The sequence below is a fragment of the Gambusia affinis genome, linkage group LG06, assembly GCF_019740435.1.
Source record: "Gambusia affinis linkage group LG06, SWU_Gaff_1.0, whole genome shotgun sequence".
Lineage (NCBI taxonomy): Eukaryota > Metazoa > Chordata > Actinopteri > Cyprinodontiformes > Poeciliidae > Gambusia > Gambusia affinis.
Window position 1 is genome coordinate 16944612 of NC_057873.1, and position 13624 is coordinate 16958235.

The 13624-nt window shown below is 36.6% G+C and overlaps 1 protein-coding gene across 2 annotated transcripts; it reads right to left on the reverse strand.

Annotated features, from left to right (window-relative positions):
• Positions 1 to 257: 257 nt before the first annotated feature.
• On the reverse strand, positions 258 to 11364 carry gdpd1 (glycerophosphodiester phosphodiesterase domain containing 1). 2 transcript variants are annotated; one of them, XM_044119788.1, is made up of 11 exons: positions 11190 to 11364; positions 10409 to 10513; positions 9595 to 9637; positions 9288 to 9423; positions 7790 to 7835; positions 7474 to 7595; positions 7077 to 7166; positions 6361 to 6494; positions 5002 to 5061; positions 3958 to 4009; positions 258 to 3652 (listed from the first exon to the last, which is right to left on the reverse strand). In XM_044119788.1, the coding sequence occupies exons 3-11, from the start codon at positions 9609 to 9611 to the stop codon at positions 3518 to 3520; spliced, it is 792 nt and encodes a 263-aa protein (XP_043975723.1). In that variant the 5' UTR covers positions 9612 to 9637; positions 10409 to 10513; positions 11190 to 11364; the 3' UTR covers positions 258 to 3517. The 2 variants fall into 2 exon arrangements, with proteins under 2 accessions (XP_043975723.1, XP_043975722.1); XM_044119787.1 differs by having other exon boundaries at positions 10409 to 10558.
• Positions 11365 to 13624: the final 2260 nt, after the last annotated feature.

A 13624-nucleotide genomic window follows, 5' to 3' on the forward strand; every position in this document is an offset into this window, starting at 1 on the left:
TTTAAATGTATCGGTTAATTATTTAAAGAAAAAAACAACAACAACAAAAAAAAAACAGCCATTCTAATTTTTTCCCCCCAGTCTTCGTTTGCAACTCATTCAAGTACTCGTGTAAACAGCGCCCCCTCCTGTCGGTTTAGCAGATGGCTTCCCTTTACCCAATGACCTTTTTTTTTTTTTCAAAATAAAATTAGAACTAATTGTAATTAATGATTTAACAGCACGAATATATCAATAAATACAGACAAGAATTCATGTGGATGAAAATTCACTTTTTATTATCTCTAATCAAGGAAATTAGAGATAATATAAACTGTGGGATAAGGCTTTGAAAAATCCAAGGTGTCCAGTCCCACAGACTGATGCTGTTCAAACAGAGCAGCTTGTTTGAAGCATGAAAAAGAAAAGGACACCAAATACAACACAATAATGTAACCAACAGTGGATCAGGTTCAGAAAAAAAAAAATTGCAACTCAAGAAACACTATGAAAATAATTCAATGAAAGCAGTAAACAAAAGAGAAACTCTGTTCCCACAGCAAAATACCAAACATCTCATAATACATTCAATCATAACTACATTCATTACAAACATGTGGTGACATGTTTAGATCAGAAAATATCATTGGTATATATATATATGTGTAGTAACCCTATTACACCCTCCTTGCAACATCAGTGCAGGAGTATTTGGTGCCTGGGTATCATTGTCTCGCAGTTTTTAATACATTGCAGCTTCAAAAACAGCAGAGAAGTGAAATATCAGAAACATAATTTACCTCTATTGGGCTGGCATATCGTCTAAAGATGAAAATCAGATATATGATTTAAATATGTTCACTGTTTCAAAGATGCAAGAGAAAATAAAAGATTCATAAATTGTGCAAAACTCTTCTCTAAGTCACAGATGAGCAACATATTCATTTGATGTAAGGAAAAAAACAAAACTAAACAGCCATTTCTACATATAATAATACAACAAAACCAGCAAACTGCTGCTGGGTAGTACAGATAACAAAAACAATGGGTTTGTCTCTTTCAAGTTTCCTATTATTTCAGAACAGTGAGAACTTTAACCCCGTTCGTTTCCGAGGTACAGCAATAATGTTCGTGGGTCAATTTGACCCAGGGAGTGTTTAATCAGGCAATAGTGTCAGAAACCAAAATAATTCTCCAAACCATTTTTGCATCTGATTATTAACTCCAATACTAACCATTTCAATCAACATTTGTGCAATGATGTTTTTTTATTTCTCAGAAATGAAGAACCATTGACAACAATTTACTCATTTATTCATTTGGACATAAAAAATGTAATTTACTTTTTTTATGTCCACCGAAAAAAAACCTAGGCACACAAAAAACCCTTGAAATTGATCTTTTAAATTTAATTAAAAAAAAATAATAATTCAATGGATGATCTTTATAATTTAACTTGTGACAGATATACTGTTCAGGGTCAAATTGAGCCACTGATTAAAATCAAGATAAATGAGTGATGCAGAGAGTATTTATGTTTTTCCTCCACTTCTGCTGGGTGGAGTTTGTCCACAGAAACAGAAAAGATTCTCATCAAAAGTTGTATGAACACCTGCTTTCTCACAGTTTCCTAGTGAAGTAAAGAGAATAGTGAGAAAGTGGCTTGTGTGTGTCTGCAAAAAAAATACTTCCAACTATTTATTTTTTTCCCTCCAGGGGGTCTTTTTGTGGGCTCTGGTGTCCCTTATATGACAGTAGGCTGACAGGAAAGGGGGAGGGAGGAAGACATGCGGCAAATGTCGCCGGGTCCGGGAATCGAACCCGCGACGGCCGCGTCGAGGACTCAAGGCCTCCAAAATGTGGGTTGCGCTATCCCCTACGCCACCACAGCACACCCCTACTTCCACTTATTTTTAAAATATTTTTCACTTTAAATTGGGTCAATTTGACCCACAACATAACAGGAGGGTTAAACTGAGGACTTCTGCTTTTTTTAGGATGGCAGGACATTTTTGACTTTCATATAAACTTTTCTTTCAGCTGTCGACAAACTGTTTTGTCATTGTAAAGGCCAAACAATAGCCTGATTCAAGATACTGCAGCCTAAGAAACCAACGCTATACCTACTGTTCAATACTTGAACAGTAAAACCACATGATAAGTTGTAGGAAAATACATTTTCACATAATAACGTCAAAATTCAGATCCGATAAAACTAGCTGAATATATTTTAGTGGTCATTTTGTCCCACTTTGTTGAAGGAAGTCAACAGAGCAGTGTAAAGTGTTGACTTCCTTCAACACCTAACACTGTTTTCAGTGCGTGTCTAATGTTAGGGAAACAACAACAACAACAATTCAAAAAGGGATATGATACAGCAGGTGTAATACAAATAGTTTAGACATTGATTATCACGTAAACCAAGATTTCCTCCTTCAATATTTTTTTTTTTTAGCCGTCAGTCGTGTTAGGGGAAGAAAGGTTTTTAATCAACATATGTCAGGGGAGGAAGCTGGAATCGAACCCAACATTTTTCAACAATGACACAATTAATTTTCTCTAGTTTGAGACAAAAGGAACAGAATGGTAATGTTATTGCCTATTGGAAAGAGGAAGACAAGGGATACCACGCAGGTGAGCCGATGGTCATTTTTGAAGCAGAACTGATCTTCCTCAACACTTCGTCGGCTTTGATGCAGTAATTTAAGGCGTCCATGTTCTATTCTGCACGTTCAGAGGACCAGCGTGTGTGAAATCAGGTTGTACAGGAACAAACACTTCAAAGACATCACTCTGAGTCCCACTGAATTTAACCAATGAAATAAATTACCTTCAATGTTTAACATAAAAAAATACAATTGCTTGCAAAATTATATATTTGAAGCTTTAAAATGTGTTGCTTTTTTTTATATATAGTTTGTGCTACGACATTGGTTGATTGTGAAAATGGTTCAGCAAATGGTTACATTTGAACCACGTGTTAATGAAAGCTTGTTTTATAGCAGCCTGACGGATCTAACTGCTTTCGTTATTTTTATTTATTTTTTTTATAGCTCATAAACACCCTTCACTTTTTATGACGGTTTTATCCAAATCCAGGCGTCGTGTCAGAAAAGTTCGGTTTTTGTCAAATTAATCAGAGACTTGTTGGGTTAAATGTATAAACCTCATAACCAGCATTGAAGGTATGCAACCATTCCAGGTAGCTTTTTGTAACCACTAACATGCTTAATACCAGTTTTAGTTGTAATTCTCTCACACGGCTGTTGCTGCATGATGAATATATCGACGACTCTGATAACTGGTATCAACTCAAATAAAAATCTTCTTGGGATTTTCCTGTTGCTACAACAATAAAAGGATGCATCCCCAATACGAGGGGAGTCAGTGGAGTCTCACACTTGTGCAAACCCAACGTGGAAGTAGGTCTGCAGGAATGCGTGCAGTAAAAGCGGGTGAATGTGGGGAGCTTGTTTGGCAGGTCAGCGAGCTTGAAGGATAATGACCGTGGAGACAGGGAGAGGTAGGAGTTGGCAGGTCACTGGGATTTAGAAATGCTTTTCCTCTCCATGAACTCTTTGAGCCTGGTGGGAAAATCTGTCATCACTCCCGTGGCTCCCAGGTCAAACGCCCGTTGGAAATCCTCCTCGTCATTCAGCACCCAAATGTACACCTGAAACCAGACGCGCACAGTTAATCCAGGCAGAAACAAACAGAAGGAGGCATCACATACCTCATTCTATATTTGAAACATGTGGGACACTTGGACGGTTTCCTGGTAGCTGCATTTAAAGTACAGTAACGTTTCCAAAGCAGTAACTCCCAAACATGTAAGATAGAAAGCCCCCCCCATCATAATCAATTAACTTTGGAACTCAAAGTAAATAGAAGAAAATAGTAAATGAACCCATTAGTTTCATTTGATTTAGTTTTGTGTTTAGGATTTTAGGAGTGAAAAGCAGGTGTAGCCTCATGTACCTGTATTCCTCTGGCAGTTAAATGTTGGAAAAGAGCTTTCCTCATCAGCAAACTGCAACACACAAATAAATATCCTTTAGAATATCATGACAGCTTATACAACACAGGTAGAAAAGCAATTGAACTTATACTAAAAAGGTTTATTTTTGATTCATTTTTTCCCCCCACAATTTTCAACAGGGCTAAAAAATATTAGAATAATGAAGTCTGTCTATTTCAAGAAGTCTTGGAGGTTATTTCCGGGAACAACACGTTCTAGTTAAGGCTTTTGTTTTACTGATTAAAACTGTTGGAGTAAAGAGTTTAAAATATTGTTAATCCTATATGATTTTTTTTTTTCTCAGATAGAGATGGTTTCCAAATCTTTAACCAGCTGTGAAATCTTCTTATGAGAAGATCAAATGCAGAGATTAAGATGTGGGATCGGAGCCTCACTACGTACTGGGTCGTCAGCTTGTACGTTTTTTTTTTTTGTTTGTTTTTTTTTTACCTCTGTATTATTTTTATTTTATCAGGATAAAATAGACTAAAAACCTATTTTTTAAGGGTGTCGTACTCAAGAGGTGGCAACAAATACAGCACAAAAAGTTACACACTTAAAAGAAAGTGACAAGCCGTCAAAAAAGGTACATGCCATTCGATGTAATGATAATCTCCAACATAAAGTTGCAAACAGTGTTCCATAAGCACAAGGAAGTCATTTTAACACCAGGGCCCTGTAACCTGGTAAAACAGGAAGCTTTTTATAACCTGCTGTTACAGATCTCTGAAATGACCAAAGGTAAAGATCCTAAGAAGTTTGTTTTAAACAGTAACTCAGTTAACTTCAGGGGAGCTGTGTGCCACTTTTGCGGCTCTCGTCTGGCAGACAGAAGCTCCTTTGATTTTATTTGTCCTTTCAATGTATTGCAGGTGACGGTCAGGTTTGTATCCCATTTTAAAAGAATCGAAGCTACATCTGGAATGCCTCGACGACATCAGGCCTTCAGAGTAGCATGAAAAAGGTTTGTCAACATTTCATATTTAGACGGATTAGAGACTTACGTGTCTGCAAGCCAGGCAATCAACCGCTGACTCCGCGTTAATCTGCTGGGATCTTTTAGTCTGTTAAAAACAAACAAACAAACAAAAGAATAAAAATCATGCAAAATGTCAAATATTTTAAGTGTCAGCAAAAGTTGACAAATGTTTAAACCGTGTAAAAGTTTGACAGTCTTTCATTTTTAATGACAGATAATGAATGTGGGAGAAGGATGCACAGCTAAATCCACCTAATGACTGAAGGAAAATCACAGATCAGGATATTCTCAACTCAACTTTTACAGTTGTATCATCTCTTGCACATTCATTCGTTTGTCAACAAATGTTGCCTAAGCAACATCCTTATAACGGTTCTGTAACAACCACATAAGTAAATCACATACCGGTAATCTTATTTGACATTTGAAACAATGAAACATTTGTAGCTTTCAAACACGTTTCAAAAACATCCCATGTTTTTGGAAGGTGGGATGTCAAGATACCCAACGTCTTTGTGATGTCTGCAACAGTTAGTATGCAACTCCACAAGATAACGCCAAGGTCAGAATTAGGGACAAAAAGTAGCAAACACTGGAAAATCCATTAAAGCATCGAGTTCACAGATTGGAACAAAGGAGACGTCAATCCTAAACAAAGTTTAATGAAGACACAATATGTTCTGACCATCAGAGGAATCAACTTAAAGTCCAACTAACAACCCCACTCAATGAAAACTCTCCAATACTTCGGCTCACTTCTTGGGATCTTGTCAACGTAAGGAGTTTCACCACTGCAGTCAGAAACTTTGGCCTTACAGAACTCACTAATATGTCTGATAAAGACACATAATGTGACTGAAAGATTAAAAAAGTATTTTTTAAATGTTGACCTTTTCTAAAAATGTAACGCTTGATACAGCTTTTGGGATTAGATTCACAGGTTTAACCGTGAACCATATTTTTAATAGAAATAAAAAAATTTTTTTAAACTAATCAATCAACTTTATTAAAAAAAATTTAATAAAAACACTTAAGCACATTGTAGATATTTCTTCACTGTGCTCATGGGACAGAACAGCTACATTTTTTCTATTTATTGTCTCAGGGTGAAATGGTGTCACGACCCACTAAAACCCGTTAAACTCGTTATTTTGAATGACATTTGAGTCACAAGAGAGACAAAACGTTTCTCTTTACAATGAGACCGAACCGCCTTCCCTTCTTTTAAAATGCTGCTCACCCCTCTGGAAACTGAATTTACCGTCGCCTTCGTGCCGTTTTCCAGATGGTTTCCCCTCACGCAGCTCATCGAAACATTTCCCCAAATCAGCTCTTTTCTCAAGCTCTGCAGACACTGCAGCTCATGTGCCGTACATGTACTTACTTAGACAGCAGGGAGGGCATGGGGATCTCCAGAAACTGCTCCTTCAAGGGCACAAAGGGCAGGAGGCCTGTGTAGAAGAGCCCAAGAAGGTGCAGCACCCTGGGAAAACTGAACAAAACTGGAATATGGGGATTCTGAAAGAAAGAAAAAAAAAAAAATGGAAGAAAAATCTCAGTCAGATTCCATTAACGCAAAACTTTTAAGTCACTCTGATCGACAAGTAAAGACAGGAGCTTGTATGTTCAAAAGAAGCTGGGATGATTTCAGTGTTTCTATGTTTAACTATGGTGGGTTGAGAAAGAATGGACAGAGTTTTATACAACATCCAAATAAATAAAGGAACACACCTTGATAAAAAATAAACAAATATTCATTCAAGCAGCTTTCCACAGAAGAGGTGAATTCCCTAAAATGGGGTTGGTGTATTGGTTAAAAAAAAAAAGAGCTAACTCTCAGGATTTCTGGCAAATATTTCTGCAAACAAACTATCAGGTGGAAGAGTGATTGGACAAATTCAAAGAGAATTTGAAAATACAAACAGTTTTTAACATCTATCCAGACACAGCGAAAATTTTGATCAAATTCTTCACATTCTCTTATTTTTTTCAAGAATATATATGAACCCTACATTTTAAGTTCATAAAAGCATAAAATGAAACATCAAAAAACAAAAAACATAAGTTAACTAAAACAAGGATAAACTTTCATAGCAGTACCTCCTTGTAACATTTTTTGACAATATGGTTCCTGGAGTTGCCCCACACAGTCAGATCCTCTCTGTCATACTTAACGACCAGCTCAGAAACCTGTAAAAATGAACACATTTAAAACATAAAATATGTTGTTTTTTTTCTACTACAGAAATCACAAGACAACTTTGTCCTCCTCGTCTGTCTTTTTAGAATGAAAACATGTAATTTCAGTCTCTGCTTGTTTAGTTACACCACTAATGAATCATTCTTCTAACATCCCACAGTTCATTAGTTTGCTCAAACTCAAACTTTTACATCAGTAAATAAAGACAAATGTAAAATAATCTACATTAAAATAGCACTGCATTGTTTTTTTTGCTGTGTGAGAACTTGGGGTGGAAAAAAGAAAGATGCACACAACCTTCTTAATGAGTGTGTCGTTGTTGACCTTGATGTCGATGTTGATGGGAGTGTTTGGGAAGGCATCAAAGACATCCCTGAGGAGTGGGATACGTTTGTCCTCACCGCCCTCGCAGAAACACTCTGGCCAGATAAAAGGACACAATCTGATTCAACGAGAACTCAAAACTGTTAGCTGGAAGCGCAATCATCGTTCGTCAGCAGCTGCATATATGTACGGCACGCGAGTGTTTGCAGTCAGACACAATCCTAAATGTGAGAATTAGAATAACTTGGAGTGTTACTTAGGACATTAGTGATGGGTCTGCAGTTCCTACCCCTTTGAAAAGTTACACCCAGCTTGCAGAGATATGGGGGAAGATCCTGCAAAAAGTACACAGCAGTGAAAAGTTTGCAGAAATTCAAACTGCAGTCACAGTGTTTCTCTACGCTCATGACAATATGCGTTCTACATGGGTCTAAACATGAACATGAAATTAGCACTTCTCAAGCTTGTCATGTTTATGAGGAGTGTGTATAATTTATAAATGCACTCGTATAATTTATTCTTTGTGTAGATTAAGAAAAATGCATAAACTGCAGTCTGCTACTCAAGTGGCTGTCATTCATAATATTTTTCATTCACACACTTACTTAAAATCAATTCAAGAACTTAGCATACCGGGTTGAGACAATGAGATCAAAAACATTATTTTCAGGTCATAGCTGTAATTTTTGAGTAGAGCTTACTTATAAATCGTAGCAATGGAGCATCTGTTTTAAATCTAACTTTTAATTGCAAGACTTTTTCATGTTTTTTTCCCCTCTACATCCACAAAATTTGTGATAGCCTGACTTAGAAGGACACCAAACTCCACATGCTACAGTAATAAATGTCTAGGAAACTAACGCTAATGTGATTTAAAAAAAAAAAAAGTATTATCTTTACAAACAAGACTGAGCTGACCGGTTGGTCACAACAAAGCTAAAGAGCCTTACATCTAAGGGAAATGATCTTCAGATCCACAACACACAACAATCTCCACATTTGTACATGACATGTACAACAACTTTAAAATAAACTCAGATTTTCTTGGAGAAGCAAAATCTCAATCTGAATAAATTGGAAAAAAAGAAATCAACTTTTAAATTGAATGCATTTATTCAGTGAAGACGAGTGCTCCGGCAGTGAGCTTTGAAGATTTCTTTTTAACCACCTTCGCCTTAAATCCAGCAGCCATTGGGCAAGAGACCTGGACAGGTTCTCTATATTAAGTTTTTTTATTGAAAACTATTATATCTTAACACAAAATAGACTTCCCTACTAGATAAATGTACTGAAATTAAAGCTTTTATTTTTCTAACATTTTTAATTGAAATTATACTGCTGCTGCTGCTGCAAAAAAAAAAAGATTTTAAAGCTTCCAAGTCCCCTTCACCAGGGTTAATATAACCTCCAAATGATACAAATTTGTGTTTTAGCTAGATGTTCATAAACAAGGTAAACAAAGCAGAAATATACTATAGGAAAGAATTAATCAACTAATTCCCATCAACCCACAGGTCATGATGTTAACCAGCATGTCACACAATCAGGTGGCTTTGTGTGCACCTCATTTGATTAGGCGCATGATCCAGCTCACGTCTAAAAGACAGCACACAAAAACCACAAATTTTGAATCTAGTTCTTCTTAAAATTGGACCAAAACTAGAATGTTTTAATGTTGACAAATGTTTCTTCAATTAAGGAAGCTACGGGGAGGGGATGGGGGGAAATATAGCACAAACAGAAACTAAACAGCAGATTTTGCATGTTTGTAGAGAAGCACAACTCACAGCATAGGTCAGGTCGCTGATGTTAGCGTTGATGCCACAAATCCTCTTCAAGTTACCATCATGGGAGACCACAACCTGTTCGTCCTTCGTCAGGTGGCAGTCCAGCTCCAGCATGTCTGTGCCGAGATCCACAGCACTGCATGAACCCACACAGAGAGCACACTGCGGTGAAGTCGTTCAGAAAAGTGCTCAGATCAGGGAAACTGGTCCTAACAGTGACACTTAGGACTCCTCACTGCGTGTTCCGTAAACATAAAAACGCTCACATCCCGAGTCCAACACAGATATAAAAGAGCATTCTACTCACTGTTTGAAAGCTGCCATGGTGTTCTCCAGGTTTTCTCCAGCGCCTACAAGACAATATACACAAACATCAAGGAAGCTGCAATGTTTTCTCTATTTTATAGAGCTAAAATAATCTATAGGGATTAATTCTTGGGGTTCATAAATGCACCAATGTTGATACTTTCAGTTAATCCCAAAATTATTCATACCCCCTAGCACATTTTGATTTAAGATGGGGCCTAATGATGGCCTCCTTCCACAGATCTGCTAGCAGATTTAAGTTGGGACTGAACAAATGTAATTTACAGTGCTTTTCAAATGTATTCAAACTTCCCGATGCTGCTTGTACATTAAAGTTTCTCTAACACTGAGATTAAATTACACACAGATAACAATCTGGTCACAGAGGATTTTACACAGAGGTGTATCAGATTAAAGGGAAGCAAACACAACTACATGCCACAATTTTCAGATATTTTACAAGGCCTGAATGTGTTGGGGTTTTTTTATCTTATAAGTTTGTAGAAATAACATCAGAAATTGAGTATAAACATTACCACTGTAACCCATAATAGTTTTCAGCTTTATTGTATTGTGAACAGTCTGGTTTTTCTCCTCAGGCACAGTTCCTGTTAACTTTTTTTAAATTATTTTACTCAATTTGTGCATTTCTGTAAATTTTTTTCTTTTAATTTGATCTTACTTTAGAGCCCCCCCTCACTTTTTTTTAACTTATAATTTCTATATTGGTATATCCACCTGCTTCTATTCACTTGTCAATTTGTTGCTGATACACCTGAATTTACCCATTAAGGGGCAATAAAGCTTGAACTCACCTCCACGATGGGAAATGTGCTTACTGAGGAACCTTTCCCTCTTCCTCCGGTGCAGAAGAGTTGGACATTTGAGCAGCAGGGCCGAGGTGAGCACATACCCCGTCACTGTAGACAAGATGTAGATAGCGGCACACATCTCCTATCAGTCCACTGCAAAACAAACAGTTCCCTGTTAGCATCAACAGCCAGGCAGGGGTTTCAACATACACTGACTCAGTCTGTCTTTATCAGAAGCAAATGATTATTAGATGGAAGCACTGAAGGACAATCTGAGGAACAGGGAGATCTGAACCACTTCTGGGTATTTACTAAAGCATGTTAAAGGGGGAAAGGGCTTCAGAAGAAGATTCAATTTAAAAACAGGAAAACAATTAATAGATATTGACTATTTTTGTCCTGATTAAAACCATAAATTTGACCTTGTAATTAAGCCTATGCGTAATCTTTAAAGTACACTCAAGCGCTGGTCGAGTCAACCTCATGGAATTATAAACAATTAATTATTGAAAATTATTTGAGAAAATATTTGGTCAACGTTAATTAGATGCTCCATTGTTAAGTGATGCCATTCAAACAGCATCATAATTAGGTCTTACGCAATAAAGATAATTGAGCACGAATTGCTCTTAAAGAGATTATATATATATATATATGTATATAAAGCCTAAAAATAAAGTCAGCCTTATGGATCACATCAGGAACAACTAATGTCGATGTCCAACTAGCTTTACTGAGCTAATGGTAACGATGTTAGGGTCAAACTCTGTCGGTGGGTTCTTACCTTTGTCATCAATCACTGTGATTGCTCTGTGTTCGTCTCTCTGACCTCCTCGGCTGGGTGCAGGTCAGCGGTCTGTAGAGAAAAACTGATGTGCTGGCCTCTGGTCTACATATGCCCTGAGTCTACAACACAGCTGGAACAACACCAACCGGCGGCTGTCAACGGTACGCGCATGCGCTTTTCGCTTCTGCATATCAGGCAATGAAATAAGCACTTCCGCTAAGAAATTTCAGAATAAACGCTGAGTGACATAAATAATATTATCAAAGAAAATACGCTCACAGCTGTTTTATCTCACACTGAACAGTTTTAGCATGTATAACCTTTATAATAATTCGACGCATACTATAATATGTAAAGCTAAATTAAAAACTAAGGCTTCCGTCAATGTGTTCTTGCGCTCTGGCCTTCGTCATACACAAGTAGAGGCACAAACCACACGTCTGCGCCTTCGCCATATTGTGATAGGCACGTTCTCTCGTATTACATACTTGGAAACTGGATAACATATAAGTTTGTTGAATGTTATTCACCTACTAATTTCACTTATGACAACTGTAAAAGCTTTAAGAATAAAAATAAAAATTTAGCAGCAATACAAAACACTTATGTTAAAACAAATGGAATAAACTGGAACCAATCACTTATTTTTGTGTATACAAATTTATGTTTTGCGTCGTCTTCTCAGGAAACCGAGAATCAACCCTGCTTGTTTTTCAAGTTGAAAGTTTTAACCATTTATGGAAGATCTCAGTTATTATATCGTAATAGTAATACATTTCTTGAATAATGTTCAAGTGCAGGATAGTTCAAAATGCAGACAGACCTGAAGTACTTATTTTTTTCATTTGCTTATTAACTGAATTACTGCTGCCCCGGCAAAGTGAAGTGGAGATGTTATGCCTTGTAAAGTTGTATGTAGCACGTGTATATTCACAATGTCTTCTTTAACCCAGCAAGTTAGCCATGTTTAATAGTAAACAATTATCATACTGCGTCACTGCTCACAGAGATTTTAATTGTTTTAAGAGGTAAAAACTACAATATATTTCAAACAGTAAAATATGGTGCCATTCAAAACATACTCATCTAATGCACTGACATGCAGTATTAAAGGGTTTTTAAAATAATGCAAAATTAAAGTCATATCACATAGAAGATCAATAGATCTAAAAAGGACAAGCTGTTCAGGCACAACTACAGGTGAAAACCTGCAACTCAGAGCAAAGGTCACACAAAGCACATTTATGTCAACCCCACTCCAGAAACAGGACAATTGGATGACTGAGGTTTGAACAAACAAGTTATATTGACAGTTTAAACAGGGAGAACAGTACAGAGAGACAATTACTCTGGCTCCTCCTTCTCATGTTGGGAGAGACAGCAAGCTCACCCAGCTGGATGCTGGTCACACATTTTAGTCACACACTGCTGTGGGATGGCATCCTGTTCTTCAACCACCATTTGTGGCAAGTCAGCCAGTGTGATTGTGTTAGTTGCTCTAACATAAATAGCAGCACCTCCTTGCTGAGTGTTCAATTGAGAATAGGACTGAAGACAAGGCATTCCATCCTCTCCACTCTTGAGTCAAAAGTTCTCTACTTAAGTATGAAAAAAATATTCTAGTATAAGTAAAAGTACAGGTTGAATTGTTTTACTAAAGAAAAAGTAAAAAGTACAAGTTTTGAAATATACTTACGTACAAAAAGTAATTTTCACCTACAAGAATACAAAATTACTTCCAATAAGTCAAAATACTTAAGAATTAAAAGCCTGAATTTAGTATGGCTACTACTAGAATATATAAACTCTGCACTGTTAGACATTTAATTGTAATTTTACAATAACTTATATATACATATATAAATAATATGTAACTTTTTCTATTTGTTGCACACTGTACAACAAAAGAACAACTAAAAAAAAATTGGGCACTACAAATTTTATGTACCACATAAGGTATGCACCAACATGAACACGTATATCATTGAAATGGTGAACAGTCAAAAACCAGCAGAGGCTGCATTGTCAGGAAGCAAACAGTAGCTTAAATGTGCACTGTTACACAATACATCACAATAACAGTGTAAGTGTGATAATGTACTGTAAGGTAAGCATTCATGTCAATAAATATTGTTATATCAGATGCATTTCCTACATCAGAAGAACTTTTTTTTTTTTACTTTTATTCAAACAATTCCTTGACATAGTCCACACTATCAGAAGAACTTTTATTCCATTCGTCAAACAAAATCAGTGGGATCCATCTTGTGGAAGCTGTAAAGAATAAGACAGACAATGTGGGAGGTCATGAGATGGTCAGGAAGTTATCTACATTTTCAAATAGACAGGAAGGCTGACAAATTAAGCTGAAGTGACAATGTCCAAATGCATAAAATCATTGGCATAAAGCAGCATTAAGTTGATAATTTTTT

Excerpts from the sequence above, each read along its gene's own strand:
- gdpd1 (XM_044119787.1), bottom strand. The coding sequence starts at position 10,544 with ATGTGTGCCGCTATCTACATCTTGTCTACAGTGACGGGGTATGTGCTC. Across the intron at positions 7,836-9,287 it reads TCAGCGACCTGACCTATGCT|GATCTTCCCCCATATCTCTG; the intron begins GTGAGTTGTGCT and ends TACTTTTTGCAG. Across the intron at positions 3,653-3,957 it reads TAACTGCCAGAGGAATACAG|GTGTACATTTGGGTGCTGAA; the intron begins GTACATGAGGCT and ends GTCTGGTTTCAG.